General features: G+C 38.7%; 1 protein-coding gene across 1 annotated transcript; it reads left to right on the top strand.

Annotated features, from left to right (window-relative positions):
• Window positions 1–12,817: 12,817 nt before the first annotated feature.
• GZMA (granzyme A) lies at window positions 12,818–21,957 on the top strand. Its single transcript, XM_067568655.1, has 5 exons — window positions 12,818–12,906; window positions 13,703–13,841; window positions 15,980–16,118; window positions 18,600–18,875; window positions 21,028–21,957. The coding sequence occupies exons 1-5, from the start codon at window positions 12,846–12,848 to the stop codon at window positions 21,187–21,189; spliced, it is 777 nt and encodes a 258-aa protein (XP_067424756.1). The 5' UTR covers window positions 12,818–12,845; the 3' UTR covers window positions 21,190–21,957.
• The last annotated feature ends 5,482 nt before the right edge of the window (window positions 21,958–27,439 follow it).

The following is a 27,439-nucleotide window of genomic DNA, read 5'->3' as shown; positions in this document are numbered from 1 at the left end:
CATCCACCTTTTGTTTTTTTTTTAATAAGTTTAACTTAGTATTTAAGGCACAATGACCTGTTAACACTCTAAAAATGACTACTTCACCTTTTTTCATGACTGGAGTACAGCATTATCTTTGATTTTTGAGCATAAAACACAGAACCTTTATCCTTTTTGTTTCTTTAGACGGTTCTTGCCATTCCTTCATACGCGCTTTCGTGACCACACTTTTAAATTCTTGTCTAATTAAGGGTATCTTAATAACCATTTCCTCATTTTTATAGTATGTTTTGCTGCTTTGTCAGCTCTCATTTCCAAATTCTGATATGCACTGTGTTCCATACTATTGTTACAGATAGGAACATTACTTCACTTATTCTGTCACTTCTGCTTTCCAAAGTCCCTGTTCTGATTGTCACTAGGCCTGACAAGGAATCCGATAAAATTACAGCTGATGCCAGTTGCACATCTCTTACCCAGATTAGTGCCAACATTATCCTCATTGGTTCCACCATAGAGTGGTCATATAATTCAATAGCTTTTTAGATTTCTGGATTCCAAGACTAGAAACCCAGAAAGCTGTCCCTACTCTACCTGTGCTGTCAACTTTTAATCCATCTATATAGACTTGGCAAAGCTGGACTAACTTTTCATAAATTCAGAAATTTCACCGGTCATAAGGTGTAGTTTTTCCTTCCCTTGTTTTTTCATACAATTCCATATCCACAAATGGGGAAATAACAGTTATATTGTTTCAACTTATAACATGTTGCAATAAATCTGATGTAACTGTAGTTAAAAGCACAAACTCTCTGTCAAGTCAGTATAAGGATGCTTTCGTGAGTCAAAGAAATCAGCCTGTTAAATGAATTTACAAGGCAGAGTGGATATATTTTTATCACCTGACAAGCATCTCACTTGGAAAATCTGGTTTTCCCTCCATCACACAACATGCTGTTAGTTATTTTTATCTGTTTTTTTATAATTTGTTGCAGGTTTTTCTGTCAATGATTTGTAACATTTGCTTTCTGAAGGCTCAAAGACCATTTTCCTGAAGAAGCGATTCCCATCCTGTCACCTAGCACTTTCTACCAACTTTGATATCTTCTTTGGACTTGGGTATAGGCAGAAATGCCACATATTCGTTTAAATTTGCAATGCCATTCAACTGGAAAAAAGAGGAAAAAACGCAGCTGTATAGAGGGAGGAAGGAAAACAGTCACTGATTTTTCACTGGCATTTAGACTATTTAAAAATATTGTCCCTTTCTAATAATTATTCTTCAAATTTCTTAGACAGATTCTAACCTTAGTTACACCAGTGAAAATCCAGAGGATTCCACTGCAGTTAATGTAGCTACTCCAGATCTACAGCAGTGTAAATGAGTTCAGAATCTGGTCTTTAGTCTAGGAATAGATAGATTTAAAAACTTGTAATGACAATGCAATATGCCCACTAGAAACAGAAATGAAAAGAGAGCCCAGAATGATCAGTAACTACAAAAGATATATAAGGAAAAATAAGTTCCTAATCTGGCTGTACTGACAATTTTTCCTAGAGCTGTAGTGCATGGTTGGTCAGGGTTCTGAAATCTGGAAAGTTCAAAAGGATTTGAACTTTTCAAATTTCACAAGTTTTCTGTCTTTATCTGACAGACTCACTCTTCATCACAGGCCTGCATGAGTCTATCAGCTTCAAATGGTAATGAAAACACTGACATAACCACACTAAGACCATCAGTAGTGAAAACTGGAGGAGTTGATGATGTTACTGAAAGGAAATTCAGTGTTCCAAACACAATTACTGTCCCATGATCTCATTTGAACAGGGATTTATGTGTTTTGTGGTGGGTTGAAGGAGTGAACTGTCAGTTAAACTGCTCTGGCCAGGTAGTCTCAAAGGGACAGTGCAATAAACCAAATGTATATACCGTAAAGCGTGGCTTCATGTGGAAATTTCCAAACCCACAATGTCTGTGTGTTGGAAATATCCCAGCTTGATTAGTGTATGTCTACACTGAGAACAAAAGAGCTGAGCATTTTAGGGAGGCTTCCGTTATAGTGGTATCCTTGCTTCTATATTAAAATAAAGAAGCAGGATGATAATAGTATCCTAGTAACAGCAGAACATAGAGTTTTGGCAATAACATCCCACCCAAGAATTCTTTTCTTTTGATCCATTTTGTAATACTACTCCAGCTGTACAAATAACCGTAGTTCATGCCTCCTCAAGCTGATGGTGGCCACACTCAAAAACAATTAAAATGCCTCCCTGCAAAAAAAGCCTCAGGCTTGTTTAGAGTGTAGTCTATCACCCGTTGATCTTGGCAGCTGACAGCTGCAAGTCACAAGCTGCGAATGGTACTTTTCCAGCAGTAAACACCTGGTTTGTGGCTTTCTTTTCATGGTTTCTAACTTGCGTGTGTTGCCATCAATCAACCAGTCTCTGAAAGGATCGTACAATTGTTTTCCTTTTGGATTGATGACTGGTTCTGGCCACTAACTTACTTTGAATCTCCTCAGAGTGTCCTTGCCATATTACTGCGTTAACAATTGAGGATTAAATAGTTTCAAATGCTATCCAGCTATTTCTTTCATATAACTCTACACAATTATTTCAGAGGCCTAGAATTCCCTTCATGTATTCTCACTTATTTTAAAAACACTTTTTAGTCATTCATATAAACCACTTTGTGTAAATACCAAGGAGAATTTAAGCGTAGTCTAATTGGGATACCATCTTTCCAATTGGAACCACTAGACCTGTTAAGAACAACTTTGTTCATCTACGGAGTTCCTGCCTACAGATTTTTCTTCTCCGACCCCAAAAAAGATATCCCTATTTTTGCTTACTCGTGTGTGATGCATGTTTCAAATACAGCCCAGATTCCTCTGCACACACTGCTTCAGCATTTCCTTTCAGGCATACAATAAATAAAATGACTAAGCGATAGCAGGGGTTTTGAAAGGTTGCTGAGCTGAGTGAACTAAGGGGAGCTGTAGACCCTAGAATGGGCTTCAAATACCATTATTCTGATGATGCCAATGCTCCTGTAACCCACTCTAGATGAACAGAACCAGAAATTGAGTTTTCCATGACATTGCTAAGCTTTCAAAAGAAGGTTTTCTTTAATTCAGATGTATAGCCAAAATGATCATCTGCAAAATTGTCTTGGTAACACTATTCCAGTAATTAGCAGAATACCTCAAGGAGCAATATGTCATTTTCCTTGGATGAATAGTTAAATTGGGGATTGGAAAAGGAGCGCATTTCCTTAAATATTTGCTTTACCTTTTGAGCTGTGGGGGCTCGATGGGCTCCAAGAACAACTTTAACTTCTGACTTTCTTACTCTGTGTCTCAAACTAAATCCAGTAACGGAAAGTCACTGCTAGAACTGAGTAATATCTCCCAGGAAAACAGAGAGCCAGGTCACGTTTTCATCATGATCATAACCTCCTTTTTAAAAGGCAGGATTTTAAAAGCTAAGTTAATGTACCTTTAAATGTATCCCTCAGATGGTAAAGAAATACATCTATTTTATGTAAAAATTGATACTTAGATATACTTGAAGTTTATTGAATAGATTCTTGTCTGACTTTCCCTATCAAATGGACATATGTAAATAGCCCTTTATATGAAAATGACATATTTGAATATCATGCCATTTTCATATATATTAGATGTGTGTTGGACAGCAACGTGAGAAAGGAGCTATTCCCATATTAGTTCATATCTAGGAACATAGGAATTGCAATACTGGATCAGACAATAGTCCATCTAGTCTCCAACTGTCTCCAACAGTGACTAGCACCAAATGCTGCAAAAGAAGCAGCAGCAAAAAAAAATATGCAGTAGTCAGTAATGGAATATGCTTCCTATATGGAAAGTTTCTTATTAGCCCCCATTAGTAATAGGTTGGATTGCACCCTGAAGCATGGGAACTTATATCACTTCCAAAACTCTAAATATATAGATTGTTAGGTTTCTGCTATCTGAGACTCGCTCTGCTTTGCAGAGGCTGCTTTGCCCCTTGAAGTCACAATTAGCACAATGCTATTATTAATTTTTACATGAAAACTTATTTTCCTAATAAACTTTAATGATTGACATTCAGGTAATTATACACATAGAGTCTGGTCCTTCCTCTGGCAAAATTTCCTCTGACTCCACTGGGAGGATTGCCTGCGTAAGGACTGCTGAATCTGTCTTTCAGGGATTGATATAAAATGTACTGAAGTCAATGGGAATCTTTCCATTATCTTAAGTTTGCTTTGGATCAGGCCTGAGATCCCAGTTCAGCCTTAAACATGCCTAAATTTAAGCACCTGAGTAGCATAATTGAAATCACTAGGACTTCACATATGCTTAAAGCTAGGCACATGCTTAAGCACCTTGCTGAACTGGGGGCCTTAGAATCTGATCTTGCATTACTGAAGTCAATAGATCTTTGCCATTAGTTCCAATGAGTGTAGGATCAAGCCCTTAATGAGTGGAATGAAGAAAAAAAGACATCGCCAGCTTCAGTGTATGTCTATAATGACTATCAAAGAGGGGGGTTGATTTTCAAAAGCACAAAGGGGAATTATGTACCCAATTCCCATTGATAGTCCATGGAAGCTGTGCACCTAACTGACCTTCCTGCCTTTGAAAATCTCCCCCTGAGAGTTCTGGTAAAAAATTCATAGCCAGAAACATACTCATTAAAGTTTTTCTTTCTCCATGTTCTCTCATCTAAACTTAATCCACCCTTGTGAAAATAAGTTGCCAGTAGAAATTGTTGGTTTCCTGTGTTTCACCTCCAGACCCCAACCTCACTACATCCAGGATATTTTATTTATGCCAAAGTGAAGAGTCCGTAGAGTCAAAAAAAAAAAAAAAAAAAAAAACCCACAAAAAACCACAAAAAAACAAAAAAAAACCCCACACCACTCTTTGTTCCAGCAGCAAGTCTTCACTAAGACACAGTTTATTTTCAAGTGAACGTAACGCTTGTGGAAGTTGCTAGCCAAACAGCACTGGAATCTGCAATCCTCTATTGATCTCCAGAGCAGGCACAGCATAAGTAGTAGTGATGCAAGTTTCATCACACAATTCCATAGCTAGTTCTTTCTCCTGCCCTATCCCTCTGCTGTCTTTTTTTCTTTGTTCTGATTTTACCAAAAGCAACAAACAAGTACTACCTCTGGGGTCGGAGAATAATTATATACCCATTCAGTCAGCTACAAGGTACCCATTAGTTCCAATAGTGCTTGTGGCTTTTGACATGAAGTCTTCCTTTTCCATTAAAATTTAGACTGAACCTATGTCCCAGGGTTCGCTACTGAATGGTGGTGCCTCTCCTAGTGGCTCATCACCTATCTGATGTCCCCTCCTTCAGTCACTCACCCTCTTTCTGTTCATCACCCGGGGTGCTCCCTTGTCATGGCTTGGCTCTCTGGCCATGTCACTATGGTCCTCCCCTTCTGAGGTATCAAAGTACTACTGGGTGATCTGTCTCAGGCAATTTTCCATTACACTGCCCAGACACTGCCTTTTCCCCAGTGGCTGACAGGGAAACCTGGGCCCACCCACTTCTCTGGATTCCAGGCCAATGACCCTACAACTAGTGGCCAAGGTTTGCACTGTCCCAAACCTTACTGCAGTTTTCCTTGACTGTTTCCTACTTTGCTTCTATCAGGCTCCTTCTCCACTGTCTTCTAAGCATGTCCTTCCCTCAAGGCCTCTATGCTCCCGCTGATTCCTTCTTTCACATGCTAAGCCCCCCCAAGAATGACTACAGCCTCTTTCTTATGTGCTTGTTCCTGGTTTTATAGCAGTTCAACCTGCCTCTTGTCCAGCTGGGCTTCATCATCAATTAGAAGCTTATCAGCTCTGACTATCCCACAGTTGCAGCCTATCACAGGGTTAATTGGCCCTTTTCTTCTAGTCAGGCCTTGTCTTATTGGGCTCCGGTCTACTCAGGCCTTGTATGAAGTAGGCACCACATCCTCTCCCCCACCCTCCCCCAATCCATCTTTTCACATAGCTCATTGAACAGCTGTCAGATATGAATGCTTTCAATGACAACTGACTATGGACAGATCAGCTGTGGTAATCTAGAGGTGAAAGGCTTCAGATCCTGTTAGCAAATCCCTAAACCATCTAATCCCCAAAGCAGCATATTTTTTAAGCTGTCTAAAAATAAACATGCTGTATGTGAATATTTCATACAGTAGATACAAAAATCCAAGCTAGACGCATTCAGGGGTCTCCTTCTGCTTTGGCAGGAGTTGTATTCCCCCTTCACTTTATTCCTTAGGTTAGTAAGGAAGGCACAGCATGCAGGAGCTTGCATAGCAGCTGCTCATGCTTTTGTCTGAGAAGGACTCTGGCCTACAGGCTAGTCAGGATCAATACTAAAATTGCTTACAATTATTTTTATTTTAAAATTTACTATACAAGTAGAAAAATTAATACAGGAGCTTCCCTCCTGCAAAAAAGAACATCTGAACCAAGAGTAGAAGGTGAAAATTTCAGCCCCTGACACAGACAGTAGATGCCTCATCTACCTTGAGCCAGTTGTCCTAACTATATAGGCACCTATTCTATTTACAGGGACTTCTTCACTCTGCGGCCATATGAAGCAGTTTTGGTGAAGGATGCTAAAGTTCATCACAGTTTCCCTTTCTGTAATATGGGGATAATAAACTCCTCTTTCTCACCAGGGTATCTTGAGGATTAATTCATTACAGTTTACAAAGCACTTTGAGACCTCAGATGCAGGGGACCTGCAGATGGAAGGTGCAATAATTGCAAAGTATAATCAGTGAGCCAGATCTTGACGTCCATATTCTTTATTTGGGGTAAAACTCCAATTGACTTTGTCAGCTATCAATCCATTGAACTACCTAGGGAATTTATTTTTGCATTAGGGTAGACTCTGCCATTCTTACTCTTGCTAAGGAGTATCTTACTCCTCAGGGACTCTTGTTGATTTCACAGAGTCTACTTGTGACAGAGGATATGCCTCAACATGAGTAAGGGTGGCAGAATCTGCCCCATAGTGATTACTGTATGTAAGGCAATCTTGGAATTAAAAAAAAATACCTTACAGCAGAATTTAAAGGTCCTATATCAGCTACTTATTGATCAACTGTTTTTATCACTAAAAAAATGCTAAAAATACTAAAAAAATGAAGTGCTCAAGTTTTCTTTATTAACAGGCTGGCATACCATATTTTATTAATTCTCAACTGCCACAGTATAAAAGGCATCTCAAATTGTACTTTCTACAGCGTGTACTGTCAAAACCTAGGGGTTTTTAATGAGAGCTCCTCCACGCTTAGTTAAGTTGTCTGCCTGTGTCACAGTCATGAAAGGCTGAGAATGTGGAAATGCTGTGTGATCTCAGTGCAGCCATCTGAAATAAAACAGAAAAAGCACAATCATGTCATATACGCATAATCCATGTTAAGAAGGAAGGGTTGTATTTATCCTGGAAAGGCTGCTAACATCTCAGAGGTAGATTAGCAACTGTTTCAAAGAACAGTAAAACCAACAACCATCTCACCATGATTGACATAATTTCCAGATGAGAGCAATGGCTGTAAATTGTGATATATAACCTTTGATATTTAAATACCTGCTACAGGAAGATGTGGTTTGGCTGCATTTTTTGAAAAAGCTGAGTGTTTCTGAGCATCACCCTCCCTTGTGGTTTGTCAGGAGAGTGGTCAAAGATGAGGCCATCGACACATATTACTCTTACAGCTGTTCTAACACACCATTTAAATCAGCCCCTTAAATGAATCCCCTGCATCTTTTAAGGAATTTAGTAGTTTAATCTAATGCAGTGGTTTTCAACCTTTTTTCATTTGCAGGCCCCTTTGGAAATCTTAGACATAGTCTCTGGACCCCCAGGGGTCCGTGGACCACAGGTTGAAAACCACTGATCTAATAAGAACCCCTGCAACTCCCAGTTCAAGCATTACTTCAGAAGGCAAAGGAATACAAGAGGTGAGTCAATTCACATACCTTGGCAGTAGGGTGCAAGCAAATGGGCCTGTAATGTTACCAACTGGCAAAGCGATGTCAGGTGCATTCATCAGCTTAAACAGGATTTGGTTATCAAAAATCTACAACTTAAAGAACAAACTATGAATCTTCAACTCAAAGGTTTTTCCATCTTAACACGTGACAATGTGAATTGCCATAAGTGCTAACAGCAGTGAAAGCAAATATTACAGAAGGAAAAAGCACAGAGAAAAAGGTTCTCATAGTCTTTTTGGGAAAAGAATAGCAAAAAGAGAGAAAGGAGCAGAAGTTAGGAGCCACTGAAGAGAAAGCAGTTGTTGACCTTGTATGAGCCACAAGATTTGTCTGTTGATGATCTGAAAAGATCGGAGGTGATAAGCCAAGTTGCAGTCACTTGATCTGAGGCAAGATGGGGTACCTCCTTCATACAGGGGTCAGGAGAGCTCCCTTCTCCTACAGGGCCTGCTGGGAACTAAGGAGATGGTACAACAGAGTGTCCAGCAGAGGTGGCAGTGATGGTGAGAGATCCAGAGACATGGCAACTGGAGTGGAAAAGGCTGCCAGAATGCAAATGGAGTAGCTGACAGTGAGAAGTGGGGTTGGATTCCCCTGCAGGTCACAAAGAAATTGACACATTAGTCAGCAAGGAAGACAGAGAAATGTCTCCCTCCAGTCTGATGGTGCAATGATCTGTGAAAATGTAAAGGACCCTGAGCTGGGTGGGGGAAAACTACCGCTCACCTTTACTTAGTATGTAGGGAACAAAAGGCCAAGCCAGTGTGTGTGTGTATGTTAGGAGGTTCAATACTTTTCCTCCTCCCCCTGAAAAGCTGAAGTTATACCACAGAGATCCCATGACCCTGACCTCCAAGGAGGTGGGACAGAGAAAGGAATTGGGCTATGAGGAAGAATGTTTATTATGTGAGCTGTTGTAATCTGAAATTATAAAAGGTATTGGCTGTCACACCAGTTGGAAATAAACCTGTGGATTCCCGTAGGCTGCCAGTCAAGCACTCTAGTTACACCCACTTCTTTGTGGGTGATGTGACAGATATTGCCACCATATGCAGTATCTTTGGGGGGGCCACAGTATTAAATTTATGAATGGTTTATGTATGATTGTGTTCTACTCCATGGGAGTGGGTTACTGCAGCTCCTACAGGAACTAAAAACCGTGGGAGGAGGGATACAAGTGCAGTTAGCCTGAAACTGCGACAGAGATATATGTTAAGAATGAAGTCGGAGCATCTGCCATGGTGGTAACACTCAGCAAAGATTTGTCAAAACCAAATCGTGTCAAATCAACCTAATAACTTTCTTTGACAGGGTAACAAGCCTTGTGGATGGGGGGAAGCAGTAGATGTGATACATCTTGACTTCAGTAAGGCTTTTGATACTGCCTAACATGAACATCTCATAAACAAACTAGGAAAATACAACCTAGATGGAGCTACTAGAAGCTGGGTGCATACCTGGTTGGAAAACCATTCCCAGAGAGCCATTATCAGTGGTTCACAGTCAAGCTGGACAGACATATCAAGTAGGATCCCGCAGGGATCAGTTCTGGGTCCGGTTTTGTTCAATAATTTAATCAATTATTTTGATAATGACATAGAAAATACACTTATAAAATTTGCAGTCGATACCAACCTGGGAAGGGTTGTAAGTACTTTGGAAGCTCAGATTAAAATTCAGAATGATCTGGACAAACTGGATAAATGGTCTGAAGTAAATAGGATGAAATTCAATAAGGACAAATTCAAAGTAGTCCACTTGGGAAGGAACAATCAATTGCACAGCTACAAAATGGGAAATGACTGCCTAGGAAGGAGTACTGTGGATTGGGATCTGGGGGTCACAGCAGATCACAAGCTAAATAGGAGTGAATTGTGTAACGCGGTTGCAAAAAAAAGCAAACCTCATTCTGGAGTGTATTAGCCAGAATGTTGTAAGCAAGAAACGAAAAGTAATTCTTCTGCTCTAGTCCAAGTTGTTTAGGCCTTGGCTGGAGTATTGGCACCAGTTCTGGGTGCCACATTTCAAGAAAGCTGTGGACAAATTGGAGAAAGTCCAGAGAAGAGCAACAAAAGCGATTGAAGGTCAAGAAAACATGACCTATGAGGGAAGATTGAAAAAAATTGGGTTTGTTTAGTGTGGAGAAGACACATAATGACAGCTTTCAAGTACATAAAAAGTTGTTACAAGGAGGAGGGAGAAAAATTCTTCTCCTTAACAAGGACAGGATAGGACAAGGAGCAATGGGTTTAAATTGCAGCAAGGGTGATTTAGGTTGGACATTAGGAAAAGTTAGGGTGGTTAAACATTGGAATAAATTGTCTAGGGAGGTTGTGGAATTTCCATCATTGGGGGTTTTTAAGGGCAGGTTAGACAAACACCTGTCAGGGATGATCTAGATAATACTTAGTCAGTTCTGCCATGAGTGCAGGGGACTGGACTAGAGGACCTCTTGAGGTCCCTTCCAGTCATACAATTCTATGATTCTATGGCAAGTGTGGCACTGGGCAGCTAAAGAACACACAAAAGTGTCCAACTAAAGAATCCCTCAGTCAAACACTAGTCAGAGAGGGAAAACTTATGGGACTTAACAACGTAGATGCCATGCAAAGAGCAGCCCAGGGGAGGCAGGGATGGCAGAGCTTTATTCATGCCCTAAGTGATGTCTGACGGTGTAGGAAGGATCCAGATTCAGAATCAGGAACCCTAAGTATAAGTGCATCATATGCAAACAAAATAGCTAATGGAGGTCAGCGTGAGTAGCCATCAATCTAAAAAACCACTGCACCATTAAAGCAAGCCCAGCAGTTAGAGATATGAATCTGTATTTCAAACCACTTGTATTTCCACTGATCTTGGGCACGTCATCTGCCAAACCACTACAAAGAAATGGCCTGACCCTGGTACGAAAAATGTAGAAAGCCTATAGTGACCTTAAAACACCAGTGTAAGGAAACTGAAATATAACCCCTCCTACACCATGTAGTTCTTATTTTTAATAATGGCTTAGAGAACTGCAGCTCTGCTGAATGAGGTTTCAGTACTGAAATGTTTTTCTGTGGCAGGGGGACTAGAGCATTATAACTAGCTATGGTCCATTTTGAAAATATATGTATCTGTATATTCAATATCAGCAGATCTTTGACACTATAGCCTCTCTTTAGATGGAACTTCAAATTGTATCGGTAGCTTTACTTTCAGAGAAAATACCTAAAGCACTCTTTAAACAAAAGCACACTTCTGTTACATCCAATCAGCAGCTATGCAAGGGGAGAGAGCACAACAAGTTATTTCCCCCAAAATAGCTTTCTCTCATCAAAACTCTCTCTCTCAGTGGAACTATTCATGGGCTTAAAGTTAAACATGCACGTAAGTGCTTTGTCAAATAGGGCCGTAAAGGCAACGCTATTCTTCATGTATTCCATGGTCGGATCTGATAGCTCTTTTCCAGTGGCTGGCCTGCAAAGACTATATGTCTTAATGCTAATGAAAAAACTAATGGCAGATTCACTTTCTGCACAAGTAGAAGAGGCCTATGTTTTTTAGAACACAGTGTTTAACATTTTATTCTTTGTCAGATGTTTGTGACTTAGTTGGCAAAGGTGCTGTCTGAATGTAGATGGCCACAGATTCATTACAATGTCTTTGGGTTCTTTAATTGCATTAGATGTATTATATTTTTACCTTAATCAATTCCCCAAACAATCCCACCAAACTTAAGAAATCACACAGGAAATATCTTAAAAAATTAAGGGACATGAAAAATAAGAAATCAGGGAACAAACAGAGAACTTGGGCAGAAAGGATACTAAACATATGGAATAAGATTGGTATTAGAGAAATTAAGTGAAACAAAGAGGGTTCAAAAGACATCTCAATTCCTTTTGGTAAAGGGACAGAGCTGGAGGGTGGAAGCCCAAATGTAGGCTTAAAATCAACCAAAAAATGCCACATAGCTTAGGCTGGATGGCCTTTTCCTGTTCCTATCACCCAAAATCTTAGGCACACTGTACATTCAGAATGGTTCAGAAAAATCAGTATAAGAAAATTTTGCTCACTCATTCTAGTTAGTGTGGAGATGCAGCAAATGCATAGTGGTCATTCCATACTCAAGAGTTTTTTAAACATCAGCTGTCCTCAGTTAAGCACATTCCTCTTTAAATAAACATAAGATGAAATAAAATACTTTTTAAAGCAGTTTCCTTAGATATTTAATCTTTGTATCTTCTCACTTTCCTAATATATTTTAGTCTCTTTTTCTGTCTCCAGATCCACACTGATTCAAAACCAGCTGTACTCTGCCTCAGCAGGAATGATCATACTGCACAAGATCTGACACTTGTCTTAGAATAATAGTAGTTTGCACTTCACCTTTTCAAGAAATGCTTACACATTTCACAATACGTGAGGTATTTTAATCATGAGGAAACTGAGATTCACTGGCTTGCAGTGTTAAGTGGCTAGCCCAAGGAGACACAGTAAGTTAACATTAGAGCAGGGATTTGACCTCAGAGATAAACCTGGTCAGAAAATTTTTAAACAAACATTTTTTTATCTGAAAATGCCAATTTGTTGAACTCTAAATTTGTTTTTCCAGTCAGCCCCTATTCAGGAGCTCCTAGCTTCATGACTCATCAACTATAGGACACGAGCACTATACCTAGAAATGCACCTTCCTCGAGACATCATAGAAGTTATACTGTGTTTTTTTGTTGTTGTTTCAGTTACAAAATATCAGGTGTCCTTAAGTGGCGGGGGAGGGAGAAAGCCCACATCCTTTTCATTTTCAATATATATCAGACGATTACTGTGGGAGAACACACTGCAGCAATAATGGGGCTTCTCTTCACTTTGTCTGCTTTTGCTGCCATTATTCTCCTGATGATTCCTGGAGGTAAGTGCTGCTTTTATCCATTGTCATTGTAACTCATGACATATGTAGAGCAAGAAGCAGCTAGCTATACTAAAATAATGAAGTTATCAGTAAGTAAAAGAAAACATTTTTATTGATTTTCCATTGATTGTAAAAGCTAGGCCTTATTACACTTCTAAAAATAATATATGAAGGGAAAATTTTCACTCAACTTGCAGAAGGGGAGGTGACTGCAGTCTAGAAGAGTTATATTAGCCGTACCTGGTTCCCTTCTCAAAGGATGTACTGTATATCTATGCAGTCAGAAAATTCCATCTGAAATTAAGCTGCAATTGGCATAAATCTCCTAATTTCCAACTTTAAAAAAAAATATTTTCATTTAATGCTTTATCTGATTTATGTAGTGAGTTGCATATCCAGTTTTTTTAGAGGTACACTTATAAATATACTGCACAATGTTTATACAGTGGCAGATCCTGGGTTCTTTGGCATAATGACAGCTGATGAACCTGGCAATGGAAACAACTGCAGTTCATGCAAGTAAAGTTCCACAAGACCGTTTGTATTTTAGGATGGGATTTTCAAAACCAGGCCTAACTCCATTCCCACTGATCTCAGTGGAAGCAGATTTGGCAACACAGACCAATTTTAAAAATCCCACCCCTAAAACAGCTACAGCTAGCACTATAAGTCTGTGTATATATTTATATGCTTTATATCTTAAAATTACTCTAACCCTTTCTTTATGAATGGAATTTTTTTATATTAATTATATGCTATCCCAACTGTGTGCAGCATGATTTATTTTTATTTTTAGATTCATGTGTGGATATAATTGGAGGGTATGAAGTGACTGCACATTCAAGACCATATATGGCCCTACTCAAAGGGAAAGAATATTGTGGAGGAACTTTGATCAAAGAAAATTGGGTGTTAACTGCAGCCCATTGTAAAATGTAAGTTCTTCTAGAGATTTCTATCTCACAGAATGTTTTTACACACACTATGAACCAAAGTTAATGCTTGATACTGTAGATCTAGTATGCTTTAGAAATTCCCATAACAAATAAAACTAATGTTCCATCTAGTCTGGTATCTAGACAATTATGCAATAATGTGCCTTTGAGGGAAGTTTCTTTCCAATCCAGGCAATTAGTAGCTTATTTCCTGAAGCATAAAAATTAGTATCTCTAAATTTTTGTATTGCTAGTGTAATTGTGATCATAATCTTATTACTGCATTTTAACACTGGCAAGCAAGCAACTGTGTTCTCCATTTCAACACTTTCATGAATAATAAAGGCCATAACATGGTGCCCTAACCTTCAATTTAGATGCAGAGATTTTTTGTTAACTACTATTTGGACACATGCATAGAATAGCAGCAGTTAGCTCAGAGGAAAGATGTACTGACTGTTTTCTTAGTCAATCACAATTTTGCTGAACAAAGTACAAACCAGTCCAAAATAGCTGTGCACAAAAGTGGAAAGAAATTTGCATAATTTTATTGTATAAGATGAATGCAGTTCATCACCTGAGGATATGCTAAAATAGCTCTTTAGTTTATGTGTTAATTTATATATTTATTTATTTATTAAATTGTTTTCTTTGTTAAATAACTTTATGAAATAGCGACAGTGTAAGCAAATGAAGATGAGAATGAAAAGACTCTTTCCAGCTAAGGATGGCCTTAATAACTTAGTGTGTGAGCCAGCCTTTCTCCTGATTGACAGGCCCCCAAGGTGAAAATGGCTATCTAGCTAAATAAACTATCTGGCCCGAATGTGAGATTGAAACCACAAGTCCCACCTTCTACTTCCATCAATAGGATTAGAACTGCCACTGAGCCAGACCCCCGCACACAGTATCTGCTGGTGAGTCTCTCAGTCCCAATGAAGCATTGGATCCTACAGTTCAGAGGGATACATATTCATTCCTAGTGTCACAGCCCAAGCAAGTGAATATATTTAGCTTCTTGTAAAGACTACATGCGGCCCAACATTTGCAATATTAGCATGCAAGGACATATAGAAAACAGAAAGCAATTCTGGCTTGACCTGAACAAAGAGAAAATGCAATAGCTAACAAAGCAAACAGATTTCAGTCAGCAATTAAACACCAATATAATGTCCTAAGGAAAGAGGATCATTTCCCCATAACCCAGTGCATGAATGGATGGGAGGATAAATCTTGCTGAGGCTGGAAGAGAGATCAAATGCCGTCCAATTCTATATCCCAGCTCAACTTAAATGCATGTGCAAATTCTTCCCATGCAATCACTGTGTACTTTAGAGCCACTGGAGCAATTAGTTGCATAATCTGATATAAAACTGGTCCTTGATTGGCAAGAGAGACAAGGCATCTCTGGCATCCATTCAAGGAACCCCCAGCAAGCCACAACTCCATTGTCTGGTGAGTCTGTGAGGAAGCAGGACATTTAAGGGGGAGATGTAATTGAGCTGAATTAGATGTGGGCTGAGGAGACAGGGATCCTGATTAGACATGTATCATACGTTTGGGATTCAGGTTCAAGGCCAAAGCAATGATACAGGTCAGATTTGATTTCAGATCAAACAGCATCCAGATTTCATGAGCTGTTCTCATGAGATTTCAGCCCACAACAGCAAAAATCAGTCAGTTTTTATAAGAGTTCTGTTCTCAGGATAGCTGTCTTCATCAAATTTTTGATGCATCCAAACTGGAACCAGAAAATAGATCTCTTCCACTTTTGTGTCAATCCCAGAATCAAAACTGTAGGGGCAGGTTTGTATCCTGAGATATGAAACCCTTCCAAGACTCTGTGAAGTTTGAAAAGGTACAGATATGGCTGTATAATTTTAGTTCATCGAATTATTTAGAGTTATGAATTATTAATACAAATGTGCTGTTTATTATTATTTGGTTAATTATTATTTGTTGCTTTGGCATAAGAAAAGAAATTGATCAACTTTGTAGTTAAGCAACTGAACACCATAGAACCAGTTACAGCAGCGTATCTCAGCAAGAGAGTGAACTACTACTACTAGAAAAGAATACTACTGCACACATGTATCATTTTGTATGATGAATCCAGTTGATGTTATTCTTCTTTACAGTGATAAAGGCACAGTTATTCTTGGAGCTCATTCATCTTCAAAAAAAGAGAAAGAACAACAGAGTTTTAAAATTGCAAGATCAATTCCCTACCCATGCTTTGATCATCAGGCAAAAGAAAATGACATTATGCTTCTGCAGGTATAGAATTTTTATTAACCATACTTTTAGAATATGCAACTCTCCACGACCCCTGCCTTAGTAAGATTCAAGACAAAATCTTTAGTTCTTTAATATTTCTGACTTTATTATTCTGTTATACATACACTCATTTGTCATTTTATACTTTCCCAAACTTTCTGTGCAGGTTTCTGACTTCTTATAAGGAGCACTGCCTGTGGGAAATATTTTTGTACACACTGAGGTCATTTTTGTATACAACCTTGGGTGGGGATCCCCTTGGGGGGGCACCAAAGATTACAGGGGGTCCATGAGGCTTCAGTAATACTGAGGTCATTTAGCCCTCCAAGATCCTCACTGGCCAGAGCAGAGGAGCAGCCGCTCCAGACCCACACCGGCTGGGCTCCTGGTCAGAGAGGAGCAGCCCCGGCCAACCTGCCAGGGCCTGCCTCCATTATCCTTAGTCCATGAGGGACAGGTAGGGGTGGGGCCACATGGGGTGTGCAGTGTTGGCTGCGCCAGGGAAGGCTTAACTTCTTACGCAGGTAAGAGTAATTTATTATTATTACTATTTATGTAATTTAGTGTAATTATTATTATTATTATCATCATCATTATATGTATTTATAGAGGTTATATGTATTTATGGCCAGTGATGAGGTGGGGGAGGGGCGCGTGTTTTAGCTAATGTTAACTAGTGGGGCTTTCCCCAAAAAGGTTGGGAACAACTGCTATCCAAGACATCGGAATAGGTTAAATAGCTATTGTGCAAAGTATTGCGTAACCTAATGGTATAGGGAGTGTTATTAGTCAAACATCTGACTCTATTTAATATTTTTACTCCTCTTAAGCTATATGTTACATTTAAAAAATTCCATTAAAAGAAAGTTATTTACATCGCATTGTCAAGCACTTGAAAATTACGAAAACTTACAGTTGCCTGACAGTGCATCCTTCCACTGAATGAGGCAGGGGACCAGTGGAAATAATAGTATATCATCATATAAATAAGGAGCAGGTGATAATGAAATGCAAGAGAAACTGTAAATCTGCCATTTCCTAAATTTCAAGCACTTGACTTTTTAATCTAAATAACATTTTTTTAATGTAATTTTTGGTACCTAAAGTTTCCTACGTTTTTAAAAGGAAAAAAGCAAAAATATGTTCTGTTATATGCAGCTACAAAAAGCCCTCTATCATGCATCAGTAGGGTTAAAGCCCTGAATCTTGAGTGCTGTAGTATAGATTGCTACCACATGAGCTACAAGACTAACAACCTTAGCTGGCTAAAGGAAAGGCTACTATTCCAAAAAGGGGAGGGGGAGGGCAGTGGGCCACAAAAAAAATGTCCGGGGTCTATGGAGTAGTCACCAGAAACCTGGCCTAATTCTTTCTCTTCTGCCTCACTCTTGGGAGATAGGGGAGCTCCAGTCCCATATACCCCTATGGGTGGGAGAATGAGCCACTGGAACCATGTGCTAGGTCCACAGCTAGGGAATGGGAGCTGAGCCCAGCCCAGTTCTCTTCCTCCTAACCTCAGCTTCTCTGACATCACCTAGGTGGAGCTGGTTGGAAAATACAGTGGGGGTGGTTCCATGGACAAATTAAACAAAAATCTTTTTCATCTGTTGGTTTTCTGTGAAAATGTTCAAGTTTTTGGCAACATTTTTCAGCCAAAAACCAAAATATTTCTATTCAAAATGGTACTGTGGTCCTTCATGGGAATTCTAGTTCATGGGCTTTAATTCTAGTTCATGGGCTCTAGTTCACACTCTTCTATGGGTCCAGCTCTCCAAGCAGACTACATCTCCCATAATGCATCACTTTCTCCCCTTTTGGTATCGGAAGAAGTTGCATCATAGAAGTCCCGGGCTATGATGCATCATAGGAAATGTAAGCCTGCCAGAAAGCCCAACCACAGAGATTTGGTGCATAAAACACCCGACCTACAATTCCCATGAGGCACCACAGAGCCACTCTGAATAGAAATATTTCTGATTTTAGACAAAAGATTTCAGTTTTTCAATGAAATAACAAAAATTTCTGCAGAAAGCAGACACATTTCACACAAAAAAACTATTGTAATGAAAACCCAATTTTCGGTCAAAAAACAGTTTCATGAGAAAATTTTTGACCAGCTAGACTCCCAGATGTTCCCAATACAGTGGTTGTTGCTGCTTTGGCAGGGGCAGAAGCCCAGCACTTTGGAAAGTTTCTGTGTTCAGTTATTTTGGCAAGTTGCCAAAACTTTTCTGATGAACATAAGCCAGAGAAAGGAAGTTATGATTTTTCATCAAAAGCTGAATGGAATTGCATGGGACAAAGGAAAGGCACTTCCCTAGCTCAAGAGTGTTTTGAGCTGAATACCAAAGGCATGCGAGCGTCTCAAAGAAAAGGTCACAAAAATACTTTATAATCATAATGGAGAGTGTTGAGCAACTTAAAGATAGCGGTTACTACCAGCTCTCCCTGCAATAACTATGTCTTCTTATCATCCTATAGCTTCAAAAGAGAGCAAAAATTAATAAAGCTGTGAAAACCATTAAGCTACCTAACACAGACACCGATCTCAAACCAGGAACAAAGTGTCATGTAGCAGGATGGGGAATAACTAATAATAGACAGCGTGAGCTTTCTAATACCCTGAGAGAAGTAAACATCACCATCATCGACAGAAGAATCTGCAATGATCAGAAGCACTATAATTATAATCCCATTATAACAATGAACATGGTGTGTGCTGGCGATGAGAAAAAAGGAGGAAAAGACTCATGTACTGTAAGTACATATATTTGTTATACCCATCTACAGGCTCTTAGAAGTAAAATGTAGAACAATGGGTATGATGGACACATCAGAGTGCTCAGATCTTTAGTTCAGCTGTAAAACAAGTGTACTAAGTACGTCTCAGAGTTATAAAGGATTATGCTGATCTGATTTTCTAAGATTTAAACTCAAAGCATCTGACTGAGGGACATTGGACTTGTATGTTTTTATGAGCAGGGAAAACAGGAAAATATTTTTCCTTTTCTGCAGTCAAATGGTCTTTAGTGGAAAAAGAACAGTGGAAATGTCCAGTCTTTGCCATGGTAATCCAGATTAAATTATATGGGCCTATTCTAAAAGACAGTGAAATCAGTGGAAAGACTTCCATTGACTCCATTAAACTTTGGAATAGGCTTTACGCGGTTTAAAGCATTTCACATGTACGCGAGTCAAGTGATAAAACTAATTTCAGCCATATAAAGTGTTGATACCTATATATAAACAACAATATTTTTAAAATATTTTAATATTTAATTGGTCAGGTTAACAAGTGATGGTTAGCTCTATTTTCCCTCTGTGATGGTTCATAAACCTACACATGGGAGTCTAGTATTATGCCAAATTATATCATGTTTTTTGCTATAAGTGGAATCATCCACTAAGGAGTAGACTTTTACAAAAGTGTTAGTACTCACATTCTCTGGCTAGTAATAAATGAGTACCCACTGCAGATCCCACCTCAGTAGCTCATGACTAGCCTTATAACGTCTAACAGTAAAAGCAACGAGTTACCTGAAAATGTAATGCGGAAACATGCATTTAATAATTAAGAACTGAAAATACTCGCACACCAACAAACAATAAGTACAAATTTACAGTGAGGTCCCTTTGCCCAATCCTGTGGAACAGTGAGTATTCTCCTCTGAAGAGCTGAGGGTGCTCAAGACCTTTCAAGATCAGGCCCCTATAGTCTGATTCTGGTTATTAAAGTAATTTGTATAACTCTCATTAAATTCAATGGAAGCAGAGTCAAGACCCAAGACCTGCTTGCATTTACCCTGAGTTGTTCCATGGCCTTGTATCATTTCATTTCTGATCCTATAAAGTGGTACCCAAGTGCATTTGGTGGAGTCAAAAAGGAGGTAGTCCACCCTGTACAGAAGTAACAGCTTCTTAAACTTTGCAGTGCACTAACAACTCACACCAATTCTTTGGTTTCATGTCCAGCATCTTTCTCTCATAAGGTCTGTCATCAGGAATGATCCCAGGCTATTGTTCTAAGAATTTTATTCTACATCACATCGATTTACTAAATTGATCCTAGTTTAGGTCATGCATTTTCAGGATTTAACCAAGACTGATTTAGTTTATGACCTCTTATTCTCCGATCCTGAATATACTTAAGCAATTTATAACTTTAAGCACATGAGTAGTCCCAGTGAGGGTTTGCAGGATCAAGGGATTAGATGCTACTTTGCTGGGCACTGTAGAAATTCCTAACATTAGATAGATCTTCAAATCCAATTTACTTATAATCTAAATCAGGAGAACGAGGAGAAAAAGACAAGGGGTTAACTATTGTCCGTTGCTCAATATTCCATCCATTTATATACACTGGAGGTACAGAGGGAAATCACACCTCTTGGCAAATTTGTCTAGTACATTATGCCTTGACTTGTTGCTGATTTTAAAGGATTTGTCCATTTGTCCATTGTCATAGAAGTCTTTCTGTCCAGCAATAAAAGAGTTAACACGCTGTACTATCTGTTTTATGCACACCCCAGTGAGTACATTACTAGATGATTAATTTTCCAATCAATTTACTTTTGATTAGATTTACTAATTATTTCCAGAAACTTTCTGCATTCAAAGGGTAAGGTTTCCAATTTGTTTCAGATGATAAAAAATGTATGTGTTCATTACTATTACTACTAAATTAGATTTATTCTCTATTTAATTCACAAATGAATGGATCAGATTTTAAGCTTTCCTTTTTTTAAATACAAAACATATATTCTTAAGAAAGGCCAATAGAAGCAAGAATTAATTTCTGAAAGCTTTCCTCAGACCTTGTCTACACAAATACACACGCACTAGTTTAATTAGCGGCATGTTTTCAAGCCTTTGTAACTTCTAATGTCAAGTTTGTCTTCCTCTTCTTCAGGGGGATTCTGGTGGTCCTTTGATATGTGATGGTGAACTGAGAGGCATTACTTCCTTTGGCAAGCCAAACAAGTGCGGTGCTGTCCAAAGCCCTGGTGTCTACACTCGTCTTACAAAGTCACATCTTCTCTGGATAAAGAAAACCATAGGGGGTGACTTATAGATTGAGTCATTCTGTGACTGATTTTCTGTTGCTCTGATACACCTTTATTTGTAACAAAATCTATTTTTGAATGATGCAGTCAGTATGATCAGAGTATTATGCAGTAGCTTCATATAAAAACTGTGGTTGAAGTGGTAATTTCACTCTGAGCCCCTTTAATAGCTTGTAACTTTCCCATCAGAATTCACTTTGGGGCAAAAATTAATGTGTTTCAGCAAATAACACCAGCACAAGGTGAACATAGCATTCTCCTATAACAGTATATGCCCTGTAGGATCAGCCATAGAGGGGCTACATAGGTGCTTCATGACTAAGAAGACGAGTATTCCTCCACCTTTACAAAGCACATTTATTTGATCTTTACATAAGCAATGAACATTTCAGTCTAAACGTCCATTCCAACTCTCATTGAAATCAATAGTATTTGGTTCTAATTGCATATTGAGAACAACTGCACATATCCATATCTGGATTTCTGTAAAAATTCCAGAGTCACTGAGATTCTAGGAATGATCTCAGATCCTGGAAATACTGTTGACTCTTTTCCTGCCTCTGCAAATCCCATGATTTACACCCCACCTTCTGAAATCCATCTAAGGAGGGCTGTTAGGTCTGGCAGCCTGAGGACATGTAGTTTCAAAGACTGCATACTTTGTTGGGAAGTTTATTTGACTGTGAGATCAAATAATTTTGAATTTTTAACTTCTGTGTATTTCAAAACTTCAACCATTTCATTGTATTATAATATTTTGCATTTAATAAACAAAAAAGGCAATAAAGTTTGTGGGCTTGAAATTTGCAATTATCTGGAAGACTCAGTCTCCTGCAGTAAAGATACTATGTGCATTTTTGAACATGTAATATGTTTGCAAACCAAATCAGGGTATATACTTGTTTATAACATACATTATGGTTAAAAATATCAGTTGAAAACCCTACATGAAACCCTCAAGTGAAATGATAGAAGATTTCTCTGGTTAGATAAAATATCAGTATAATAAATACTAACTGGTAAAATATAAAAGTCCTATTTCATAACTACGTCAGTGGTTGAGTAGATTTCAGTGATATCTGAGACATGAAATGATCAGACCACTTTTCCAACATTTTCGGCAACAGGATTGTGATCCAAAATGATGTACTGTCATGTGCATATTGATAAACTCAGCCATTTCCTGTTCCATAAATATCTCAAGAGATTTTTCTCCAGAAGTAGGAAATAGCTAATAGATTAATGAGATGGAAAAGAGTATTTAATGGGTGGAGATATATTGTATATGATTTTGATTTAAAAAATCACTCTGTTCCATTCTTTGTGAGCCATTAAACATTGCATATGATATACAAAATAGGAAAACATGGACTAAAACCAGGGTGTGCATATAGATTCACCTCACATACTGCTGGAGTTAAACAAAAAGCTTTGCCATACCAGTAGCATCTGATGTGGGTAGAAAAGACAGAAGACTTTAAACTCCTGGAGCCCAAACTACTATATTTCTTACTAAAACTTCCAAAGACAAAAATCAATGTTCAATATTTCATGAGTGTTTCTAGTCACCTGGTCAATATTTGCAGTATTCAGTATTTTTCTTCATAAAAATAGTTTTGCATATTTCCTGCTATAACTTATTTAACTTTTTTTTTCTGTAAGGAGAACCACTCATTATAATATAGTGGGTAAATAAGAGAGGATAGAAGGATACCAGGCCAAATGGGATTATACCAGTGTAATGCAGAGACGAATTTGGCCCAGTGACTGGAATTTACACCCAAAATATTGTCTTTCTAAGCAGAGGGAATAAAATTAATTTTTCTCAACTAAAAAAAAGTCTGAACAATTTCTTTTTCTCTTAACAGCACAAAGCCTGTGCCTAATGAGGAAATTATTCTAAAAACCCAAGTAGACAGAAAGAAAGATATAGAGGTTTTTAAAGTAAAATCTAATGGAAAATATGTAGCTGATATTCAAAGACACTTGCCCTATGGGACCATTTCTATCTTCTGTTTCTCTCTCCACACAAACTCCTCTTAATTCCCTCTTTGTCCTCCCTATCCACTCTCTGTGTTGTCGTTGTCTTGTTTTCACCTTATTGTAGCATTTTCTCCATCTTCTTTTCTTCTAATCTGTTTCTCTTCACCTTCATTTTGGATGTTACAGACACCATTCTTGTCAGTTAAAAACAACAATTTGCTCAGAACCAAAGATCCATCCTCCATTTCATGGTCAGACAATGTTCAAAGTCCTCCTAGAACAACAGAACCCAAGACACTGGGAAAGAGTGGGTCTGGCAAAATAAAAGTCTAAGAGATATGCTGGGCTAGAAAAGATGTGACAAGCATGCACAAAATATGAAGCCTTCCTTCTCTAGGTCAGTGTCTTGAATCTGGCCCAGTTTGATTCTGGTGGAAAGCAATTATTTTAGCTGAATGTTGTTTGATGGCTTCTGTAAGATGAGTTGGGCTCAGCATCATTCCTAGTGGCTTAGGACTCACATAGTAAAAATAACCTAAAAAACCTCTGTCACTATTTAGCTTATGGCATTTACAGCAAAGACACTAGTGAGCCCGGACACCTGAAATGCCCTTTCACCTAAACTGGAAATATCAGAAAATCAAGAAATCAGCACCCATTCCCATCAGATCTTCCCCAATAGGGAATGGCCAGTAAAAGTTTATTGGATAGATAGGGAAGAGTGACCATGATGAGCTAATGACATCTTGTCATCTAGAATGCAATGGTTTACACTTACTACAGGCTAATGAGTGTTGTGGAAAAGAATCACACTGCTATATTTTAGAGTTGGATCGGGTGCAGCTTTAACTGTGACACACACAATCACATAACCATAGCTATGGGGAATACTATAGCCATAGGGAAAACCCAGGTGGCTATAGGGAAGTCAAGCAGCATGTCTGGATGCTGGGCAAATGTACTTCCCCTGGCTACCAGATACAAAAGACTTATATAGGGGTTGCTTAGGTTCATTTACATGTTGATCGTATAGTGGAATTGATTAACAGGAATTAAGGATTAAGAGGAAAGAGAATCACAATGCAGAGTGGGGCACACCAGACGCCCTCACAGGAACACCCAATGAGTCACTTGAGTATACAATGTAGTTTTCAGGGACCCTAGTTAACTCCTGAAGATGGGTGGTGACACAATACTTGTTCAAATGCTAATTTGTATGGAGTGAGTTTCTATGGGGCCGGTAAGACAAAGGGGGCAGGTACTGGTACTTATCAAAACAGGTGATGTCTTTTTAGACTTCAATAAGGCTTAAGGCTCATAACAGAGACTTGCCCCTCGGGTGTGGTTCAGAGACCTCGTGTGGGATTTTAACATCTTTACCCTAATTTCAGTTGAGGCATTCTGTTAATGGTTTAGCCTGGGGCTTCTATTTCAGTTTCAGGCTACAACTTCAGGCCAGGCCTTCCATGACCAGTTTCAGACCAGGCATTTTATTAATCAATGTTATGATTAATTCTTTGATTCCACATGAGGTACCCAGTAGAAAATGAACACGCATAATCATTTAATGTTTTCCATTGTGCATCAGAGCAGACCATCTTGTAGCAGTGAAGGCCTGATGCCTGTAAAATAAGGTGATGAGGTCAAGCAAGCAAGTCCCTGGTATGTTTTTAGTGGACATTTCAGTAGATCATACTGTAAGTTAACAGAAGAGCTCCATGGATCTAAATTTTCTAATCTCTTCAGTCACGCAGCAATCCGAGAACAACCTTGTTATATTGTAGAGAGCCCAGGAGGATGCATTCCTTGAAGAGATTATTCAAAGGTTCAAGAGACTGCTATTTGTAGAAATTATTTTTGTGCAGAAGTTCTTTATTCTAATACTCATGCTACAGTGCTCCATATATGGCAGGAAAAGTGCTAAATCACGTCACGACTATGTCACAAAAGGCAGTGAAAAATTAATATTCCACAGTCTTTAATACTCTCTTTTTAATACATGAATACTTAAGGTGGAGACATTCATTAGTGCATTAATTTCATTTGATCTAATTATTAATTGTATTTATTTCTTCAGATTTTAAAAATACATCTCTAGGTGCCCATCCAGTGCTCTGGGCACCTATCCTATAAATGAAAAATACAACATACACATAGGAAAAGGACTGCCCATAAATATATCCATCTCAATCTAGCTCATCCTCAACAGCCTTAGCAAAGAGGGGGAAAAAGATAGGCTTTGCTGTGCACTCAGAAGCTTAACAAATACTAACTCTCACAGCCCAAGGAAAGGAGCAAGCTCCAACCTCATCATTAAACATAATGCCAATGGCAAAATTAGAATGAATCAAGATTTCACTTTGTACCAAGATTTCACATTTTAAGGACCTCTGCAATTGTAAGAAGGTGAAAGGATTAGTGCCACAGCACTGTATTTTCTGAGCATTCGCTTCCAATTTATCAAGCAAAGTATGATCAAATTCAATCAAACCCCTCCCCAACTCTAGTTGGTGAGGTTATGATGTTAAAAATTCTGCAACAGAAAAGGAAAGAAATTCCAGAAATAAATAGGATAAAATAAATGAATTCAAAATTTACTATTCCCTCAGCTTCCCCCAGCAAATTAATGGAAAAAAGTCACTATTCTGGGAACAGATTTTAATTGCTTGATAAATTCAGCTGCAACAGCCTTGTTCATACTGGAAGACAAACTCTGAATTAATAATTTCCTGTTCTTAGACATCAGTTTTTTTGTAGTTATTTCTATATGCACCACCAAAGAGTTCTTATTTTCCTACCTGCTTTGAAGTAGACCACAATAGATGGCCGCTAAAACCAGAGACTTTAAGCTATATCACACTTACTGTAAATGAACAACTTTTGATGTGCTTGTGACATCTGAGAAAAGACAACCTAGTGGTGTCTGCTCTCCAGCCTTAAAGACAGTTCTTACGTGATTTATAAACATCAGAGACGGTTTTAAATAATGAATGAGAACCACAGATGTGACTGTCATAGATTCATTTCCAGATGATTTTGCAGCCCCTTTTAAGGTTGTTTGCTCTTCCTCACCCATTCAGCCACAGCCAAATTTTCCTTTCTGAAAATGCTGGGCTGACTTTATACCACTCATCTCTCACGTTCTCAGCTGAGTTACAGGAACCGCTATAATATTTTTCAGAAAGAAAGGGCCATGAGTTTCTATTCCCCTAGGGCTCTTTTCGCACAAAAAATATTTCTGGGGTCTTTTTGGGAACAGGGGCAAGCCTTTCCTTCTGTCTTGTCTCTCATTAGCCCATTCCCAGTCCATTGCTTCTCCTGCTTTCAGATGATGGAAGGAGAACACCAGAGACATTCGTGGAGTTGCAAAAGCTTTAAAATGCTTTGAATGAGAGCTTGCTGATCACTGGGCCAAATCCTGCAGTCCTTATTTAGCTTTTGCCAGTATTCAGTCCTTATTCAGGCAAAGTCTTACTAAACTCAAAGAGAGTTTGCCCCAGCAAGTACTAAATAAAACCCATGTAACTATGATAGCTACCATCTTTGCTAATGCAGAGGATGAAACTGATGGCCTCTTAAGCTAAAGACATGAGTATCTACAGCTACAGCCAAAAGGCACACACCCTGGCTGTAACAGACTCACAGCCTCTGTTTATTGGGCACAGACAAGTAACTGACCAGTAAGTTACATAAAGACCACATCATTTTGCATATGATTATTATGATTGTTATGTATTTATTATTTTAGATGTTAAAAACTTTTTGAAATACAGTGGGGTGGGGTTCAATTAAAGCCTCCCTAGTTTTCAGAGTCTGAACTCCAACTTCAAAGGGCTGCTTACACAGCTATTTTTATTATGCTAGCACAGTCCCTGCTAACCCAAGTCTATCAACCCAGGCTGGGAAGCTTGCTTCTGTGGGCTGTGTAGACATACCCTAAGGGACCATACTCTTGAGAATTGGCCATTGTAAAACTTTCCACTAGGCCTATGGCTCAAAACAGGGATTAAGTGAGAGTTAACTGGTGCATAGTCCTTGTGCTGACTCTCTGTGCATGTGTGAATGCCACCCATGGTTACTGGTTTAAGGAAAACAATTTGATATTATTAATCAGACTTACAATGTTTTTCATCTAAACCATAGGCAGTGCAGGCTCACCAGCATTCCGCATGACAATGAACTAACTGGAATATTGCTTTCTCGTGAACTAAAGGGGTTATCTTTTCCATGTTTCATTTAAAAAGAATGCAGATTTTTTGTATTACTGTCGTTGCC

Source organism: Emydura macquarii, unplaced genomic scaffold (assembly GCF_026122565.2).
Source record: "Emydura macquarii macquarii isolate MOO-44397 ecotype Brisbane River unplaced genomic scaffold, CSIRO-AGI_Emac_v2 contig_2897, whole genome shotgun sequence".
NCBI classification, from domain to species: Eukaryota; Metazoa; Chordata; order Testudines; family Chelidae; genus Emydura; species Emydura macquarii.
This window is presented reverse-complemented; position numbering and strand designations above follow the sequence as displayed.

What these genes read in the sequence shown, in the direction of transcription:
- GZMA (XM_067568655.1), top strand. Translation starts at nt 12,846, where the DNA reads ATGGGGCTTCTCTTCACTTTGTCTGCTTTTGCTGCCATTATTCTCCTG. An exon ending in TCTCCTGATGATTCCTGGAG is followed by an intron (nt 12,907 to 13,702) that starts GTAAGTGCTGCT and finishes TTTTATTTTTAG; the next exon opens with ATTCATGTGTGGATATAATT. An exon ending in ATGACATTATGCTTCTGCAG is followed by an intron (nt 16,119 to 18,599) that starts GTATAGAATTTT and finishes ATCATCCTATAG; the next exon opens with CTTCAAAAGAGAGCAAAAAT.